We start from the raw sequence: 15,967 nt of genomic DNA on the forward strand, positions 1-15,967 counted from the left end.
CATAAAATAAGTAATATAATTTACCAAAACTTAACTATTGTAGAATTTTTATATCAGGCGCTGATGTTCTTATCTCTCTCTATGTAAACGGCAGTTTGTCTGTCTGTGTGTCTGTGTGTCTGTCAGGTTGTACCATCATCCTGACCACGGCTTTCAACCGATTCTGATGAAACTTGACACACACATAGCCCAATGTCATAATTCAAAACTAACGCAGCGAAAATTTTGAAAAGTTCCCCCAGTTCTGAAAAAAATCGATAAATTCGACATGGGGTCGAGAATCTAAGCTTTTTATATGCAACACATTTTATGTCTAGGGGACACAACTCGACCTTTTTATCGCCCAAAGGGACAGCTAGGAACATCGTATACACAGAAGTATTCGAGTGAAGAGAAGACATTGCAACCTACACATGCGCCTTCGTTCCCTAGAGGGAAAGGACTAGATTGGGATTAGTCGTTGCCTACTAGGGGCTCTTACATACCCGGGCAATGTCGGGCTACGCTGCTAGTCAGTTATAAAGTATCCCCATGATGCTTGAAACTTACTGCCAAGCACATAACACATCATGACTATAATCTGATTCTAGTGATAAAGCTGAGAATATCTTGAAACGTAAATGACTGCATGGATTCAGTAACGTTATTGTAAAGGACAAATTAGGAACTTATGAAAAATCCTAAATAATAAAGATACAAGTTGAACATAGCCGTGTCTTTAATATGTATTTACGTACATGTGCTTGTGCTTTTAATTTGGCATAAAATGGTGAGGTAAATTTCACTGTCAACAAAGCAACTAATTTTCGATGGTTACCTTATACTTATTGGTTTTTATTAATTTATTTGTAGATATTTGAAAAAGTGACGGTAATCAAGTCATTACTTCCACGCCAGGGTCATCCACCGAAACCTTCGTCAACAAAATGGATGATGGTCACCATAGCTGCACCATCGATTCCGGTCCTGTGTGTTATTTTCATCTTGTTAAGTAGCTGGTATCGCAACCACACACGACTTCGTCAAAAAGCAATGGCAGATATATCACGCGGAAGTGGGGTATGTTTGTTTTCGTGTAATAAACGACATACATACATACATACATACATACATATCTATATAAACTAGTTCTCTGGTCCTAATTTACGCTACACAAAGTCATTTAGGGCATTAACGAATTAAATGGATTCAATGAAATGGAAGCAGGTTTTATTTAATTCAAGGTCATATATTACTAGCGTACTCGTGGAAAATCGGCTAATAAATGTCCAGTTTTGCAATAAATTCCTTGTGACAATCTATATTCAAAAGGATTAATTGAATGAAACGCATGTTAAGTAAAACCATTCTTGTAATTATGTTCCTCCACATCCCACATACAACTAAATCTCACTGCTACAAATCTCCAAAATCGATCACTCATAAATGTTATACAATTGTTCAGGCAAAGGAAACAGACTTTTTTTTCTTTATTTGCTACACTGGGCGACTATAATGCTTGAAGGAAATCACCCACCCTTAAAAATTGGACAGGTTTTACTCAGTGTGTAATTCCTGCAAAAGCATTGTCCAAACAGCGAAGGATGCCTCAGTGTATTGTATAACCGCTACCCTCCCACCTCCCTAGCTGCAGCCGATCTTTATAATCCCTTTATAAAAGGATCACTGTCTAACTTTGTGGAATTCTCCTTTCCTGCACTTTTCAACCATAATGGATTTTTATGAGAGTTAATGTCGCAGACAAAGCCTCCATATTCGCTATCCATTTTGCATTCAATTCCACTCAGTACGCACTAGAACTATTCCTTTCCACACCACTGGGCACAGATACACACCAAATACGAAAGTACCCCCGGTACTTCAGCAAGAATAACCGGTCCTAGCAATGTCCATTCCGTTACTCTCAAATAATACGCCTAAGAACTACACCATAACCTTACCAAACAAATTAGGAACTTATAAAAAATCTCTCTTTCCTCCGTGATACATCCTGGGGCTTTTTGTTGCTTTCTTTGTATCACGTTACGCTGAGTTCTATTCTCAAGAAAGCCTTCCTGTTATCCTACGATACTCACTTCAAATATCTCAGAGATTATGGAGAAAGCTTCTCCATCACCTTGAATTTCTCTCCCGTTTTAGTCACTGATTGTATGGCGTTCGTACTGCCAGATTTACGGAAGACTTTTTCTCTTATGTTACTCACCTTGCTCCTGAGAAATTTGATGAACTCTGTTGTTGTCTTCAATATCAACGAAGCTTTCGACCGTTTTTGGCACGCATACTTCATGGAAAAATCCTAACCCGGGCTCCATTAATCTCTCTTGTTTTTGATCGGTAGCTTCCTATCAGATCACACCTTCCCGTTGTATACTGATGGATCTTTCTCTGACAACTAATTTATCAACTTTGACTTGCTCCGAAATTTAGTTTTATCCGTCAATCTTGCCCCTGTATATCAACTATTTGCTGCCACATCTAACAACGCTCATCAAGAACATAGCCAAACTTCTTCTCAGAGACTGGCCTTCTTTTTAATAGCTATAAAATCCTTCATCCCCAACAACCATTAATTCTCTCTAATGCTTAGGTGAAGTTCACAATGGTTACTGCCGCAGCATCTTAGACGGTGTAATAGCACGTATACAGACATTTTGGTCCGTATTTAAAGAAAGACCACCTGACTGGTTGACATGAAATTGCTTACCAATACATTTCAACCTTCAGTACACAGATATGACGTCTCCTCTCTATTTTTTTCTACCGCTACTACAATGGCCTCTACTCTTTATAGTTGGTTGGTCACGTACCATATTCACTCAGCCAATACTCATTTGTCTCAAGTCCTCAAGTTGCCCACAGCGTGTAATATCCTTAGACCCCGCACTAAACCCTGCTCCCATTCCTTCTGTCCCAGAACGTCACCTCCGCCCCGGAATTACCTCCTGTCACATATCTTTCGTGCACCCGCCGTCTTGCTGCTATTCAAGAGGATCGTTAACCGAGTCGACTTGACTGGTCTCACGGGAGGGGTGCAATAGCCATGAGCCAGCCACTTCTTCCAGATGAAGCCGAAAAAATAAAACGGGGTAAGGTATGCGCTTAAAAGGCAGTGAATCTACAGAATCGCTAAAGCGTCGGATAAAATGTCTGTGGTATTTTAAGTCTGCTTTTCATCCTTTCAGAATCGATAAAATAAACTACCAATCAAGTTCTAAAATTGCCTTTATAGTCATTCTTCTTATATAAATGGAATTATTCTAGAAGAGGAATTAACCTGTGTGCTTTTTCCTCGTTTTCAGTATACAGAGTCACTAGCTGATGTCGGCCTGGAGATCGATATGGAAAAAGGAGAAATCGTAAGCCGTGCTGGTTCCACTTCTGTCCTGTGGTCTGAAGACTTTGTTGCTTCGGCAACCAAAGAAACTAATTCTCACGCTGGTTATTTCGGAGCGGATTACGAAAGCTCGCGCAGTAATTCATGGAGTGCTTACGCTGATCCAAATAACGTATTCAATAGCCTCCGCAACAAAAAACGGTCTCCAATTCCCAAACGTTACCAACGTCAAGGAAAATACGCCAAGAAACATAGTTCAAGCAGCTTTAATTTTGAAACTGGTCTAGAAGATGAATGGTAAGTTTATCAATACTAATCATTAAATAGATAACAAGATTCAAACAATGCATGCTAATATTTTTTTAAATAGCATACACTAACACAATTTAAGACGGGTTCAATTAATGTGATGTGTGTTAATGTACTACTCAGGTAAGTAAAAAGAAATGTAATATCCTATAACCCTGATTGCACAGAATTGTCTTCCACAAGACAGAAGCATGGTATATCTAGAGCAATAGCTTCTGTAGATCGCATCCAGTAGCTATATTGAATACTCACATGTTAGCTCAATGATGTCTGACTTAAGACTACGTCATCAAAATACATTACAGAAAATTTTGTTTCTCTGTAGCGATTAAAATAACCATTTTTGACAGTGGTTTTCCGTTGATGTCTTCAAGTCTGTGAAAAAAATTGACGTTTAGAACTGCAAACTAACAAAACATTCGCCAATTATTCAATACCCCTCTCTAGTACTTAGCGTTACTTACTAAAGTAAATGTAAGTTTTCCATTGCAAATATTTACAAGGAAGTCTAAAGAGTTAACTATTCTAGGACACTTGTGTAAAGCACATACTTTGTGTGCATAGTACATCCTCTGTCAATCTATTTAATAAAACGATAATTAAATAGGTGTTTAAGTAATTAGTTACATACGAAGTGAAGGCAAATAAGTTTTAAATTTAACGATCCATTGAAATAAATAAAACATGAGAGACTATTTCGAGAATGAACTGAGAGAATTTAATTAAAAAATGAAAGGGAGCATGCATTGAAGAGTAATTCTGATCTTTGGCAAGTAGAGTGACAACTCTGCACCTGTTTCGGTCTTATTACACCTTCTCAGTAAATCATAGTTTTTACCAGAAATTGCTAGATCGGAATCTGATAGCTATATAATGAATTTGAGTAAATAAACACTGATGGAAGTAGCAGCTTATAATAAGGGTTGGAGAAGGTTACCCAGGAACGCCTACTATTATCTTTAAAAAGAGCAAATAGTTAAGTGGGAATTAATATAACAAGTCGAAAATGGGCAGTTGATTAAAATTTCACCTGTAAAGATGAGAGAAAAAGATCATTCGTATAAATATATTAATTCTACTCATGGAAGGGGTGGGAAAGAACTCCGGAACTTAAATAGTTTAATCAAAATTTGTGTGCAGTGGAGTGTTAGCTGTAAGTTAAAAGATATGGGGTTCATTTCATCCGTAAGCAATTTATTTTTACACTTGTAAATTCACTTTTAAATAAAGTACAGAAAAAAGATTCTCAGTACAAATGTAAAGACGATTAGATTAAGAATGTTCACGAAAAGAGTTGGGAAAAAGAAAGCTAAATTATATATATCAAGAATGGGTCATAAAATATTAAAGTAAGCCTGTATAGATAGTCACCTCGTAGTTCCCAGAGAATTTCGAAGTTTAAATTTCAAATTCTTCATCAAGAGTAGGTAGTGTGAAGTAAAACGATCTTCGTCGAGTGGTTATGCAAACAAAAAAGACAAACAACAATCATAAGAAAAGTATGTATATGGAAAGTTGTGTAAACTATTACATGTGTAAGCAATCAAGTTTTATCTTTACAGTTGTTTCGGATTATAAATGACTGGTACTATAACCATGCATATTAATATTACGTTATGAAGTCTATAATATTTTAGGTATACAAACACTGTTCTCTACTAAGCTATTTTTCAGTGTCTTCTGATGAGGTTATTGTGATTGTGTTTCAAGTTTCTTTCAAAATCCGTACCTGTTCACACACCTATAATTTTATTGAACTTCATTACATAATATACATGTTATATATAGCACCAGTTGTTGATTATCTGAAACAGCTGTAAAGCTAAGACTTGATTGTATCGTGTAATTCTATATGCGTATTTCCATATAAATATATTCGTTATGCCAGACCTAACAAGAGTTATGATTTTAAATACTACCAGATCAGATCTAAAGTGTGTAATTTAATTTCCATCAGATTGGTTTTAACTTCAGTCTCATAGAATCAGAGTAAGATAAGTAATAGTGAGATAACTGTTAACTATCAGAATGAAGCTGGCTATAGTCTGTTAAAACTGACACTAAGTACCAGTGTTCTTCTACTTGACAGGCTAGGCTGTCTTCTTTCTACTGATTACTGCGATGCTGGCAACTTCAAGGCAGAATGGTTACAGCTTCAATCTTTCCGAAGGTGTAGCCTGGGCGCGAATGAACATAACACAACAGGTCTGTTCCACCCTATTTCGGACTACCTCCCACGGCAAATTTATTTCCTGCATCGCAAATTTAACCTTTTATAGTACACTATTGGCTTTTTCCCCTCCATCAAAACATTTTCAACCGAATCAAATTTTGCTTTTAATAAACTGCGAAGAAAAATATCTCTTTTGTCTGTCATTTCCTGTAGTTGATTAACTGAGGCTACAAATTTATATCAAGTACAAGTAACCTGCGGCACGCGGCCCTTTATGTTTTCACTTATGGCACGCGTAACATCATCGTTATGTTTAAATATAACCTTTTACTAAAATTTTGTTGCGTTACCTTCAAGTCCGTCTATTACTTTGAATAGTTTCGTTTCTGTCTCACGTGCTCTCTCACGATTAAATGTTTATGATTTGCTTAGTTTAATATATCATGTACAGTGTAGTTCATACGATGTTTGTTAATTTTCTCTTTTAAAGGTGTGACCCAATGATTGGTTATATCCCATTAGGTCTACTATTAGAAAAAAATCTGCCAGATTTATGCCAAAGTTCCTTAAAGAATGTAATTTTCTTCAGTTTTTCAATTCGTCTTTCTTATTATTGTCTTATTGGAGCGAAATATCCGAATATGTTTCTTTGTTATTTCTTGGGGGTCGGGAACTTAATTGCACATGTAACAGTAGTGGATAGGTGACAGACCGTCTAGAAAAATCTTTTTCGAGATAGCCTAATAGTCCAAAATCTAGAACTGGACATTATCTAAGTGTGCATTTGTGTTGGTAAAGATATTTAACAATTTTATGAGTGTTTTCCTTTTGGAAATTATCAGATGCAGCCAGTGATAATTTTCTGTGTTTTACACCACTGCACACAGGCGCGAGAAAGTGGAAGAAAAAGAAAGAGAGAGGGGGGAGTGAGAGGACATTCCATAAAGCGTTTTTGCAGTTCTCTAAACAACAGAGAGCATTGATAAATTGTTTAGCTTGTTTATTTTAAACAATTTTGAACGTGTTCGTTACTTATTTCCACTTTCGAAAATACGTTTTCACGCACCAAGTTTATCATTCTTAATGTAAAATAAACATGAAATGGGTCTAAAATAAACTTCATATTCCAAACAATACTTTTACCTAAGGTTCCATTGCAGTACGGTAGACCACTTCCCAGCAAGCCCAATACGCAACCCGGATTCCTGACTGAAATTATTTCTCTTCGCTTATATCACCGATGTTCTTGAGAAAGGCATGAATGTTACACAACCTCGTTTCTCCACTCCGCTATAAATCTGAGATTATGAACCAATGTTAGAAAACAGTACTCCATTTCATTGTTGCTTTTCTGTCAGACATTCCCTCACAAACTACTCCGTGTTGCACTTTTGAAATATTTTGCATATAACCTAAAATCTACTTTTACTCTAAAAGTTCTTACTGCTATGAAGCAGTTAAATACAAGCATTTATATCTTATAAAATATTTACTGTTTTCTCTATTTCTAATATCACGCAAAAATTTTTCGTCTATTTATCTGGATATGGCTTTTTCCCCACTGCGTTTTACAAACATATTTTCCCCCAATCACTTGTCACTCTTCCCTCAATTGCTGTTTTTTACAAAAATAACTGAATTTTTTTTTTGTTTTTGCGTAATATTAACACAAAAACAAAACCACTGAAATATTCCCTTCCTGTTCATTTCCCAGTTTCCAGCTTTAATTTCTTTTCTATACTTTTGTCGCTCCCCTTTTCTACCTTATCATTTTTAGGAATTCACAATAATACTGTTCCATTGCTACTACCACCAATAATAATAATAACTGCTTCTACATTAGAAACAAAGCCAGAAAATTGTGTGGGCTGTACAGCCGATTATATCAACACCAGTACTTTATTAGTACTTCACTTCATTGTCCCCAGAGGGATAGAAGGTAAAATTGACCTTGGAGATATTTAAACTCTAATTATAAAGAGCCAAAACAAATGTCGCAAGACATTTTCTTCCGTCACACAAACAATAACTGAGGTACATTTAACAGAATACCAGGAAAAGTATAATGGATCTAGCAGATTCACAATGGTCAACGTCCACTCTCTCTCTCTCTCTCTCTCTCTGAATCCAATCTCTGAATCTCTCTCTCTGAAGCTTTAACAATCCAATGGGTCGGCCGTGTCCTGTTACTAGTGTCTATGACTTTGCACTTTTCAATCCATCCTACCTACCTGTGAGTAAGTACCATTGGCTAAAATAACATATATGAAACAGTAACAGCAGTAGAAGTATCGTAAGGTTGATGTGTCCCTCTTTAATTTGCTATGTTGAATTCTAGTGGTACGTTTCATTCAGAACACCAGAACACGTTTAGCTGATAAAACAGGGTAACATTTAAAGTGGTAGGCAACCACTTGGCTGCAAAGGAAAATCCTTTAACACCGGGGGGAAATTAGGAGAGCAGTGAAGTATAACTGCCTATGTAATACACTGATTTATTTGTAAATCTATTGATTCTTACCTCATATAATACTGGGTGGCAACTGAATACCACGAGTAAACAATCAAAGCTCTAGTCATACCAGATACACACACATACATTCTTTTACTTGTTTTACTTTGACAGCGGTCATGCTGCAGCACCACCTTAAAACAACGGACCCCAGGACTTATTTTTCGTAAGCCTAGTACTTATTATATCGTTTTTCTTTTGCCAAACCGCTAAGTTACGGGGACGTAAACACACCAACATCGATTGCCAAGCGATGGTGGAGAGATAAACACGATACACGCATAAATATATATATACGACGGGCTTCTTTCAGTTTCCGCCTACCAAGTCCACCCACAAGGCTTTGGTCGGCCTGAGACTATAGTAGAATACACTTGCCCAAAGTGCCACGCTGTGGGACTGAACTCGGAACCATATCGCTAGGTAGCAAGCTTCTTACCACATCGCCACGCCTGCGGTATATATATATATATATATATATATATATATATTATATATATATAGTCGAATAATAAAGAGAAGTTCTTGATATTATTATATATATATATATATATATATAGTCGAATAATAAAGAGAAAGTTCTTGATATTATATAATATATATATATATATATATAGTCGAATAATAAAGAGAAAGTTCTTGATATTAATATATATATATATATATATATATATATATATATATATATATATATATATATATATAGTCGAATAATAAAGAGAAAGTTCTTGATATATTATATATATATAATATATATATATATAAGTCGAATAATAAAGAGAAAGTTCTTGATATTATATATATAATATATATATATATTATATATATATATATATATATATATATAGTCGAATAATAAAGAGAAAGTTCTTGATATTATATAATATATATATATATATATATATATAATAGTCGAATAATAAAGAGAAAGTTCTTGATATTATATATATATATATATATATATATATATATATATATATTATATAGTCGAATAATAAGAAAAGTTCTTGATATTATATATATATATATATATATAGTCGAATAATAAAGAGAAAGTTCTTGATATTATTATATATATATATATAATATATAGTCGAATAATAAAGAGAAAGTTCTTGATATATATATATATCTATATATATATATATATATATATATAGTCGAATAATAAAGAGAAAGTTCTTGATATTATATATATATATATATATATAATATATATAGTCGAATAATAAGAGAAAGTTCTTGATATTATATATATATATATATAGTCGAATAATAAGAGAAAGTTCTTGATATTATATATATTTGAAAGGATGAGTAGAGATGGCTTTTTTGAGGGGATAATTTTTCTTTTAATCTTAATAATAATGTTTATCCCCTCAAAAAAGCCATCTCTACTCATTCTTTCAAACAAACACACACATACACACACACACACACACACACACACACACACACATACACACACGCGCGCACAGTGCAACGTCAAAAGCAAATAAACAGTACCTGACGAAGTTGATAATGATCTAAATAAAAAGTTGGATTTAAGTCTTGCAAATGAAACAAAAGCAAAAGAAACATGAGGAGAATATGTTTTTATTCTGTGGGCGTAAGCTACAGACACGCTCGGCCTCAAAGTGAAATGGTGACGGTATTCTTGAATAACATTTTGAGAAAAAAAATAACCTTGATCTAAACGTAACGCTGGATCCAAATAGACTTGCTAACTTAAGAAGATGCATTCACAACATCTAAAAATATCTAATTTGAAATGGGACATTTAAAGATATAATACATGACGAGAAATAAATAAATAAATAAATAAATAAATAAACTAAAGCATAAAAAAAAACACTGAGAATGTAAACCACAGGGATAGACCTAGCACCTACAAAACAAAGTGAATAATAAAACACAACAAAATCAAACCCTAAAATACCTGCAAACTGCTGGACCACAGAAACCGGTTCAGGACAACACAAACAAAAGTATGAATAAAGTAGACAATGACGAATATCTGAAAATAGGAAATTCTAAAGACAGAAATCACAAATATGGCAATAATTTAAAAGCGGAGATAATTGAAGAATTGAAACCGATAGAACTTTGAACGAACTAACGAAAGTACCTCCCGATGAAATAGCAACAACAACGACAAATACAAAACTGGTATCACAGATTTAGTAAAAACAGATACGAACATCAATATCACTAGCATAAACGAAATAATATAAGCAGCTATAAAGTAAAGTTGGTACTCACTCGAATCTATCCATACCGAAATATCAAAATCACTGTAAGCATGTACAATAAACATTCAGAAAAATATAGGAAATAAAAGATCTCTTAATCCTGAGGGTAACTGTAACCCCCTTTTTCTCGCTCGTGAAGTAAAGGTAAATTACTTTCCTCTTCGCCTATTCTAGTATGAACCTTTCGAGCAAGGATGCACTTCTTTTGGCGACATACTGCTTTCACGTTGAACATGTTTGGCCCGGTAGCTAAATAATGTCTATCCTTTAGCAACACTAACAGATGTTGTTGCCTCTGCTATTGTGCTTGTTGCTGCTATCGTTATTGTTAATGCCATTGCTTTTAATCGTATAAATGAATGTTTCTTTCTTAATTTTTTTTTTCATTTGACAAAGTGTATGTGTCAGTTTAATTGAATTGTTTTCTTTCTCTTTTTTTTCTATTTGTACTTTGTTTTGTTCAATGTTAGTTTTCTTAAGGTCGTTTCTAACTGCCCTAGAATAGGGAATGATACTGAAATTAATGTGAACACGAAATGAAAACTTAATGTCTACTCCAGATATTGAAATAAACATCCAAACGTTTCGAAGACGTTTGCGAGTAAAATAATTTCATGGCAATGATTAACATATAAAACACCTAATACGAAATCATTACACCTAAAACGAAATCAATTGGAACACAAATTGAAAAGTGGCAACCAAATAGAAAAGATCCAACAAAGTTTATATAAAGACAAAAAACGAGACGTCCTAACAGATTCACAATGGTCAACGTCCACTCTCTCTCTCTCTCTGAATAGCCTTAATAATCCAATGTGTCGGCCGTGTCCTGTCACTAGTGTCTATGACTTTGCACTTTTCAATCCATCCTACCTACCTATAAGTACCATCGGCTAACATAACATATATGAAACAGCAACAGCAGTAAAGTATTGTAAGGTTGATGTGTCCCTCTTTAATTTGCTATGCTGAATTCTAGTCCGCCTGTCTGCTCGTCTTCGAAACAAAAAATGGCTAATAGAATGAACCCCAACAGGAAACCCAAGGTACAGGACACCAAAACAAACTAGTTTCATGTTTTCTTGATGGTAGTCCTTACATTAAACTAAATATCGAAATGAATATGCTCTACAATCCTACAGACTACACTATCAAGCCTAAACAGGGATTTTGTTTCCCATGCGCAACAGACGGGTTCTGAGTCTGAAGGTTAATCAAGTTACTGCAATCGCTTTTCCTGCATTTGTTTATTCGTGAGAGAAGCTTGTATATGTACTTAAGAACTTTTCGTTGATTCCACTAATAGAACAAATAAAAACATTGGCATAATTTGTTTCGTTCGTTCGTTCGTACGTACGTACGTACGTACGTACTTACTTACTTACTTACTTACTTACTTACTTACACACACACACATACACACATACATACATACATACATACATACAGTTGAACACCAATTTTGCCACGCCATAGTTTTCGGGATGATCTTTTACAATATTTATTTTGTAATTTCTCAATATTTGTCTGCAACTAGCATGATATCTTTGTTCAAGTTGTGCTTAATTTTTTTTTTTTTTTTATTTATCGCCTTTCATCCCGAACAAGTCAATATGAAATAGTGTTTTAAATACCATATCCATAGGTTGTATATCACTGACAGTATGGGAAATCAAAAAAAAATTCTTGGCCTTAAGAATTCCTGCAACTTGTTAGTGGAAGCGGAGGGGAGTAATTAACAAAATGGCTCTAATTTAATTCAATTCAGTGTTAATTCAGATCTGTGTATAAAACCAGAAGTATTGTTGAACAAAAGCTGGTCTTTCGTACATAGTTTTCAAGTTAATATCCCGCTTCAAGCATTTATTTGTATCTCTGGGAAGGAAAATTAATTATATTTATCTCAGTTTGCATTCAAGGCTAGGATTTGGGATTCGTGATCATCAAGTCATAGATTTAATCTCGAACCAGTCGGCGCTTTTTTTTTTTTTTTTTTTTGAGCGAAGCACTTCGTTTCATGTTGCTCCAGTATATTTAACTTAAAATTAATTCCAGCGGAACCTAGAGGTTACTCCTACAACAGACTGACTGGCATTCCTTCAACACCTCGAAATCCAGACAGTTTCTTACTTCATTAGCCTCTAGGCTCGAAATAGATGAACATTACTGTAGAATAGTTACCAAGTCTTTTGAGGGAAGCTTCCTATGCAGAAAGAAAAGTATGTGGCATATTCGGATAACGCTACAGTAAATAACTCTTATGGTTCATGAAAAGATAAATTTAGTTTATTGTGTTTGTGAGAAAAACAGATTAGTCATGACCAACGTTCAAGAAGTCAGATATCTAGGGATTTGTAATAGGCTTAGTTAAACAGAACCATCGTATCTGCTACTTTGTTAGTCTCAAGTTACATACACATTATATAATTACTATCCATTTCCCAGAGTGAAGATTAACAAGTCTATAGGTAGTCAAGAAGCGGTGAGCTGGCAGAAACGTTAGCACGCCGGGCGAAATGCTTAGCGGTATTTCATCTGCCGTTACGTTCTGAGTTCAAATTTCGCCGAGGTCGACTTTGCCTTTCATCCTTTCGGGGTCGATATAATCAACTTAATCCGTTTGTCCCTTCTGTGTTTAGCCCCTTGTGGGTAGTAAAGAAATAGGTATTTCGTCTGCCGCTACGTTCTGAGTTCAAATTCCGCTTAGGTCGCCTTTGCCTTTCATCCTTTTGGAGTCGATTAAATAAGTACCAGTTACGCACTGAGGTCGATATAATCGACTTAATCCGTTTGTCTGTCCTTGTTTGTCCCCTCTGTAGTTCGAATCTGTAACCACAACTGCGTTAGGATCACTTAACTTTCAACGATAGAGTCCATCCAACTTTAAATTGGTTGTTAATGTTGTTTAACCCCGAGTCATCTCTTTTCAAAAATATCTCTGACCAAAGGCGTTTCCATCGTAACCATCCCGTCTTTTTGTATATCAGGGACTACATTGACCGAATGACCTTTATTAAAGATAGGTTGCGACCTGAAGGGGTTTAGCTTCTATTTCTAGCAAGCACGTACAGTATCCTTCAGAGGCTCATCACTCCTATAATTCACAGTGCTCCAAAATCGTCATTTGGTTTACAAGTGCTGAGTTCAGTTTCTCAAGTGATAGACCCTACTAGTATAGTCTAGCATCATATCCAGGAACAGGCGTTTTCCGATGATTTAATGCTGCAAGAAATTGAGGTATGCACCTTTCCCAACCATCCTTGTAATTTGAAGAAGGAAGCAATTACTGGAAAATAAAATAAATTTTATTTTATTCTATCCAACAAGATTTTTGACTACATCTGTTGATATTGTTTTGAATCATTCTGATATTATGAAACGCATTCCTGAATATATGATAAATTTTGCTTTAATTTCCTTTTTAGCTCACCAATTTATGAATCCTTTAAACCGGTTCTGGGTAGATACAAGTGGCCCTATACTTCAACAATGCAGTCCAACATCTCCTGTGGCCGGCTGGCCAAAGAACAACAACGGCAAAACGATACATCCACGAGTAAAGCATGCAGTGAAGCTTCCGGTCGGTCCCAAATGCTGAGACTTTCTCTTCATGCAAACATCATCTCTCAGTTCTTAGCTGAACTTGAGAACATGTAACTTCCAAAGCATTAATGATGCTCAACAGACAAACAAGTGGAGCAAACGGTTTCATATGATCCAAGGACTTTTATCTAATGAGCACGAATACGGTTTCATTCTAAAGAGCTACTAATTAGCAACAAGTATTTCATCATCGGCAATACATTCAAGGATACACAAATTATTGGAGTACACTTATTTCTAATTATCTTCTGCTTTCAGAGAAGCAAAAGTAAATCTCCACAAAAAAAAAGAAACAAAATAAGTGGGGATTAAAAGACGAAGAAAAGACAAAAAGTGTGCGTGTATGTGAGAATGGGTATGTGTGTATGTGTTTGTGTGAAAGAGAGAGAGAGAGAAAAAAAATGAATGGTTATAAAGTATTCATTTCGTCAAACTCACTCGGATTTTGTCTTCTTTCTGCCATGTTATTTCTGGGTAATTGAAAACCATTAGTAAATGGTTAAAACTTTGGAAACGAACCTGATCTTACCCGTTTTTGTGTGTGATAAAATGTACAAAAAGTACTGTAAAAAGAAAGAGTAATGTATGTTATGTACACTGTCTTTTTCACTTCCGCTTGTAGCACGCGATCCATGGCGTGTTCGATTGAGTATGTACCTATGTATGTACATCTTTACATTTACTGTTATTTATAATGGATTTCTAATGGATAAAAAAGACTACCGTTGATAAACTCATTCATCGGCATTCACATCCCAACTGTATTTACAGTTCAAGAGAAGGATCAAGCATCTATCATATTTAAACTATATTGTATCTATATATTTTTTCAGAAGCAACGAAATGTATTTATTTTTTACATATGCAAAAAAAAAAACCAATTTTTATCGGTATAGGTTACAGATGATGGAATCGAAGCAATCTTTCACTGGTATTTTTTTTACATAATTCAGGAAGGATGCAAGATATCTTGAACTCAGAACCTAAAGGAACAAACTGTTTCTCTTACCTGTCTCTATTTTTACCAACACCTCATCCGTAACAAAATACATTACTTTAATCCATTTTTTTTTTGTTCCTTTCTTTTTGCCTTATCTCATTTTCTTATTAAAGAATCATTATTCTCAATTACGTCTGCTTTCCAAGCTTGTATGGGTTGGGCTAGTTAACACAATCCGAGTCATTTTTCTATTGGGAATTGCTGCTTTCATAAACTTGTGCTTATATGTCAGTCTGATTGGCTTCTACGACGGGATGCCCTACTTATCACCAACTACTTTACAGAGTGTATTTTCTCATGGTACAGTACTGGGGAGGTCGACAAGTTCTCGGCGATAACAGTAGAGACATCAAATCATAAATTCTTATATTAAATCTCCCTAATCAACTAGCAATCAGAAACTGCGCCCAATGCTTGTATGTGTAGTGTGACTGCCTCCATCAAATTAAGTACATTGCTATATTGCCTCACAAGAGGTAACTACATTATTCTACCAAACCCAATAAATTAAAGTATCACTCTTGTACCTTATCTACAATGAATTCAGAGCCAACCTGTTTTATTGTTTATTTAATTTTATATAATACATTTGGTGAACCATAGCATTGTTGCTTAAAATTTTCGAAAAGACAAATCACTGGTTCACTGTATTTCCAATGGCAAAAGTGACCAGGGCATGTCTATGCAATTTGCATGATACTTATTTTATAGTCTCGTATTTATTCTATTGGTCTCTTAAGCCGAACTGTTAAGTCATGGGGACGTAAACAAATAAACACTG

General features: G+C 34.9%; 1 protein-coding gene across 6 annotated transcripts in view; it reads left to right on the plus strand.

The window, feature by feature from the left end:
* LOC115211655 overlaps positions 1-15,967 on the plus strand; it is a 79,567-nt gene that overhangs the window by 60,906 nt on the left and 2,694 nt on the right. For 4 of the 6 annotated variants that reach the window (XM_036503324.1, XM_036503322.1, XM_036503326.1 and 1 more), the window contains 4 exons: positions 853-1,059; positions 3,300-3,631; positions 5,733-5,848; positions 14,009-15,250. In XM_036503324.1, coding sequence (XP_036359217.1) covers positions 853-1,059; positions 3,300-3,631; positions 5,733-5,848; positions 14,009-14,181 — 828 coding nt within the window. In that variant the 3' untranslated portion in view covers positions 14,182-15,250. Of the gene's footprint in view, positions 1-852; positions 1,060-3,299; positions 3,632-5,732; positions 5,849-14,008; positions 15,527-15,967 lie in introns of those variants that run through there. The other 2 variants (XR_004999388.1, XM_029780292.2) reach the window with 2 other exon arrangements.

The sequence above is a fragment of the Octopus sinensis genome, linkage group LG5, assembly GCF_006345805.1.
Source record: "Octopus sinensis linkage group LG5, ASM634580v1, whole genome shotgun sequence".
Classification (NCBI taxonomy): Eukaryota; Metazoa; Mollusca; class Cephalopoda; order Octopoda; family Octopodidae; genus Octopus; species Octopus sinensis.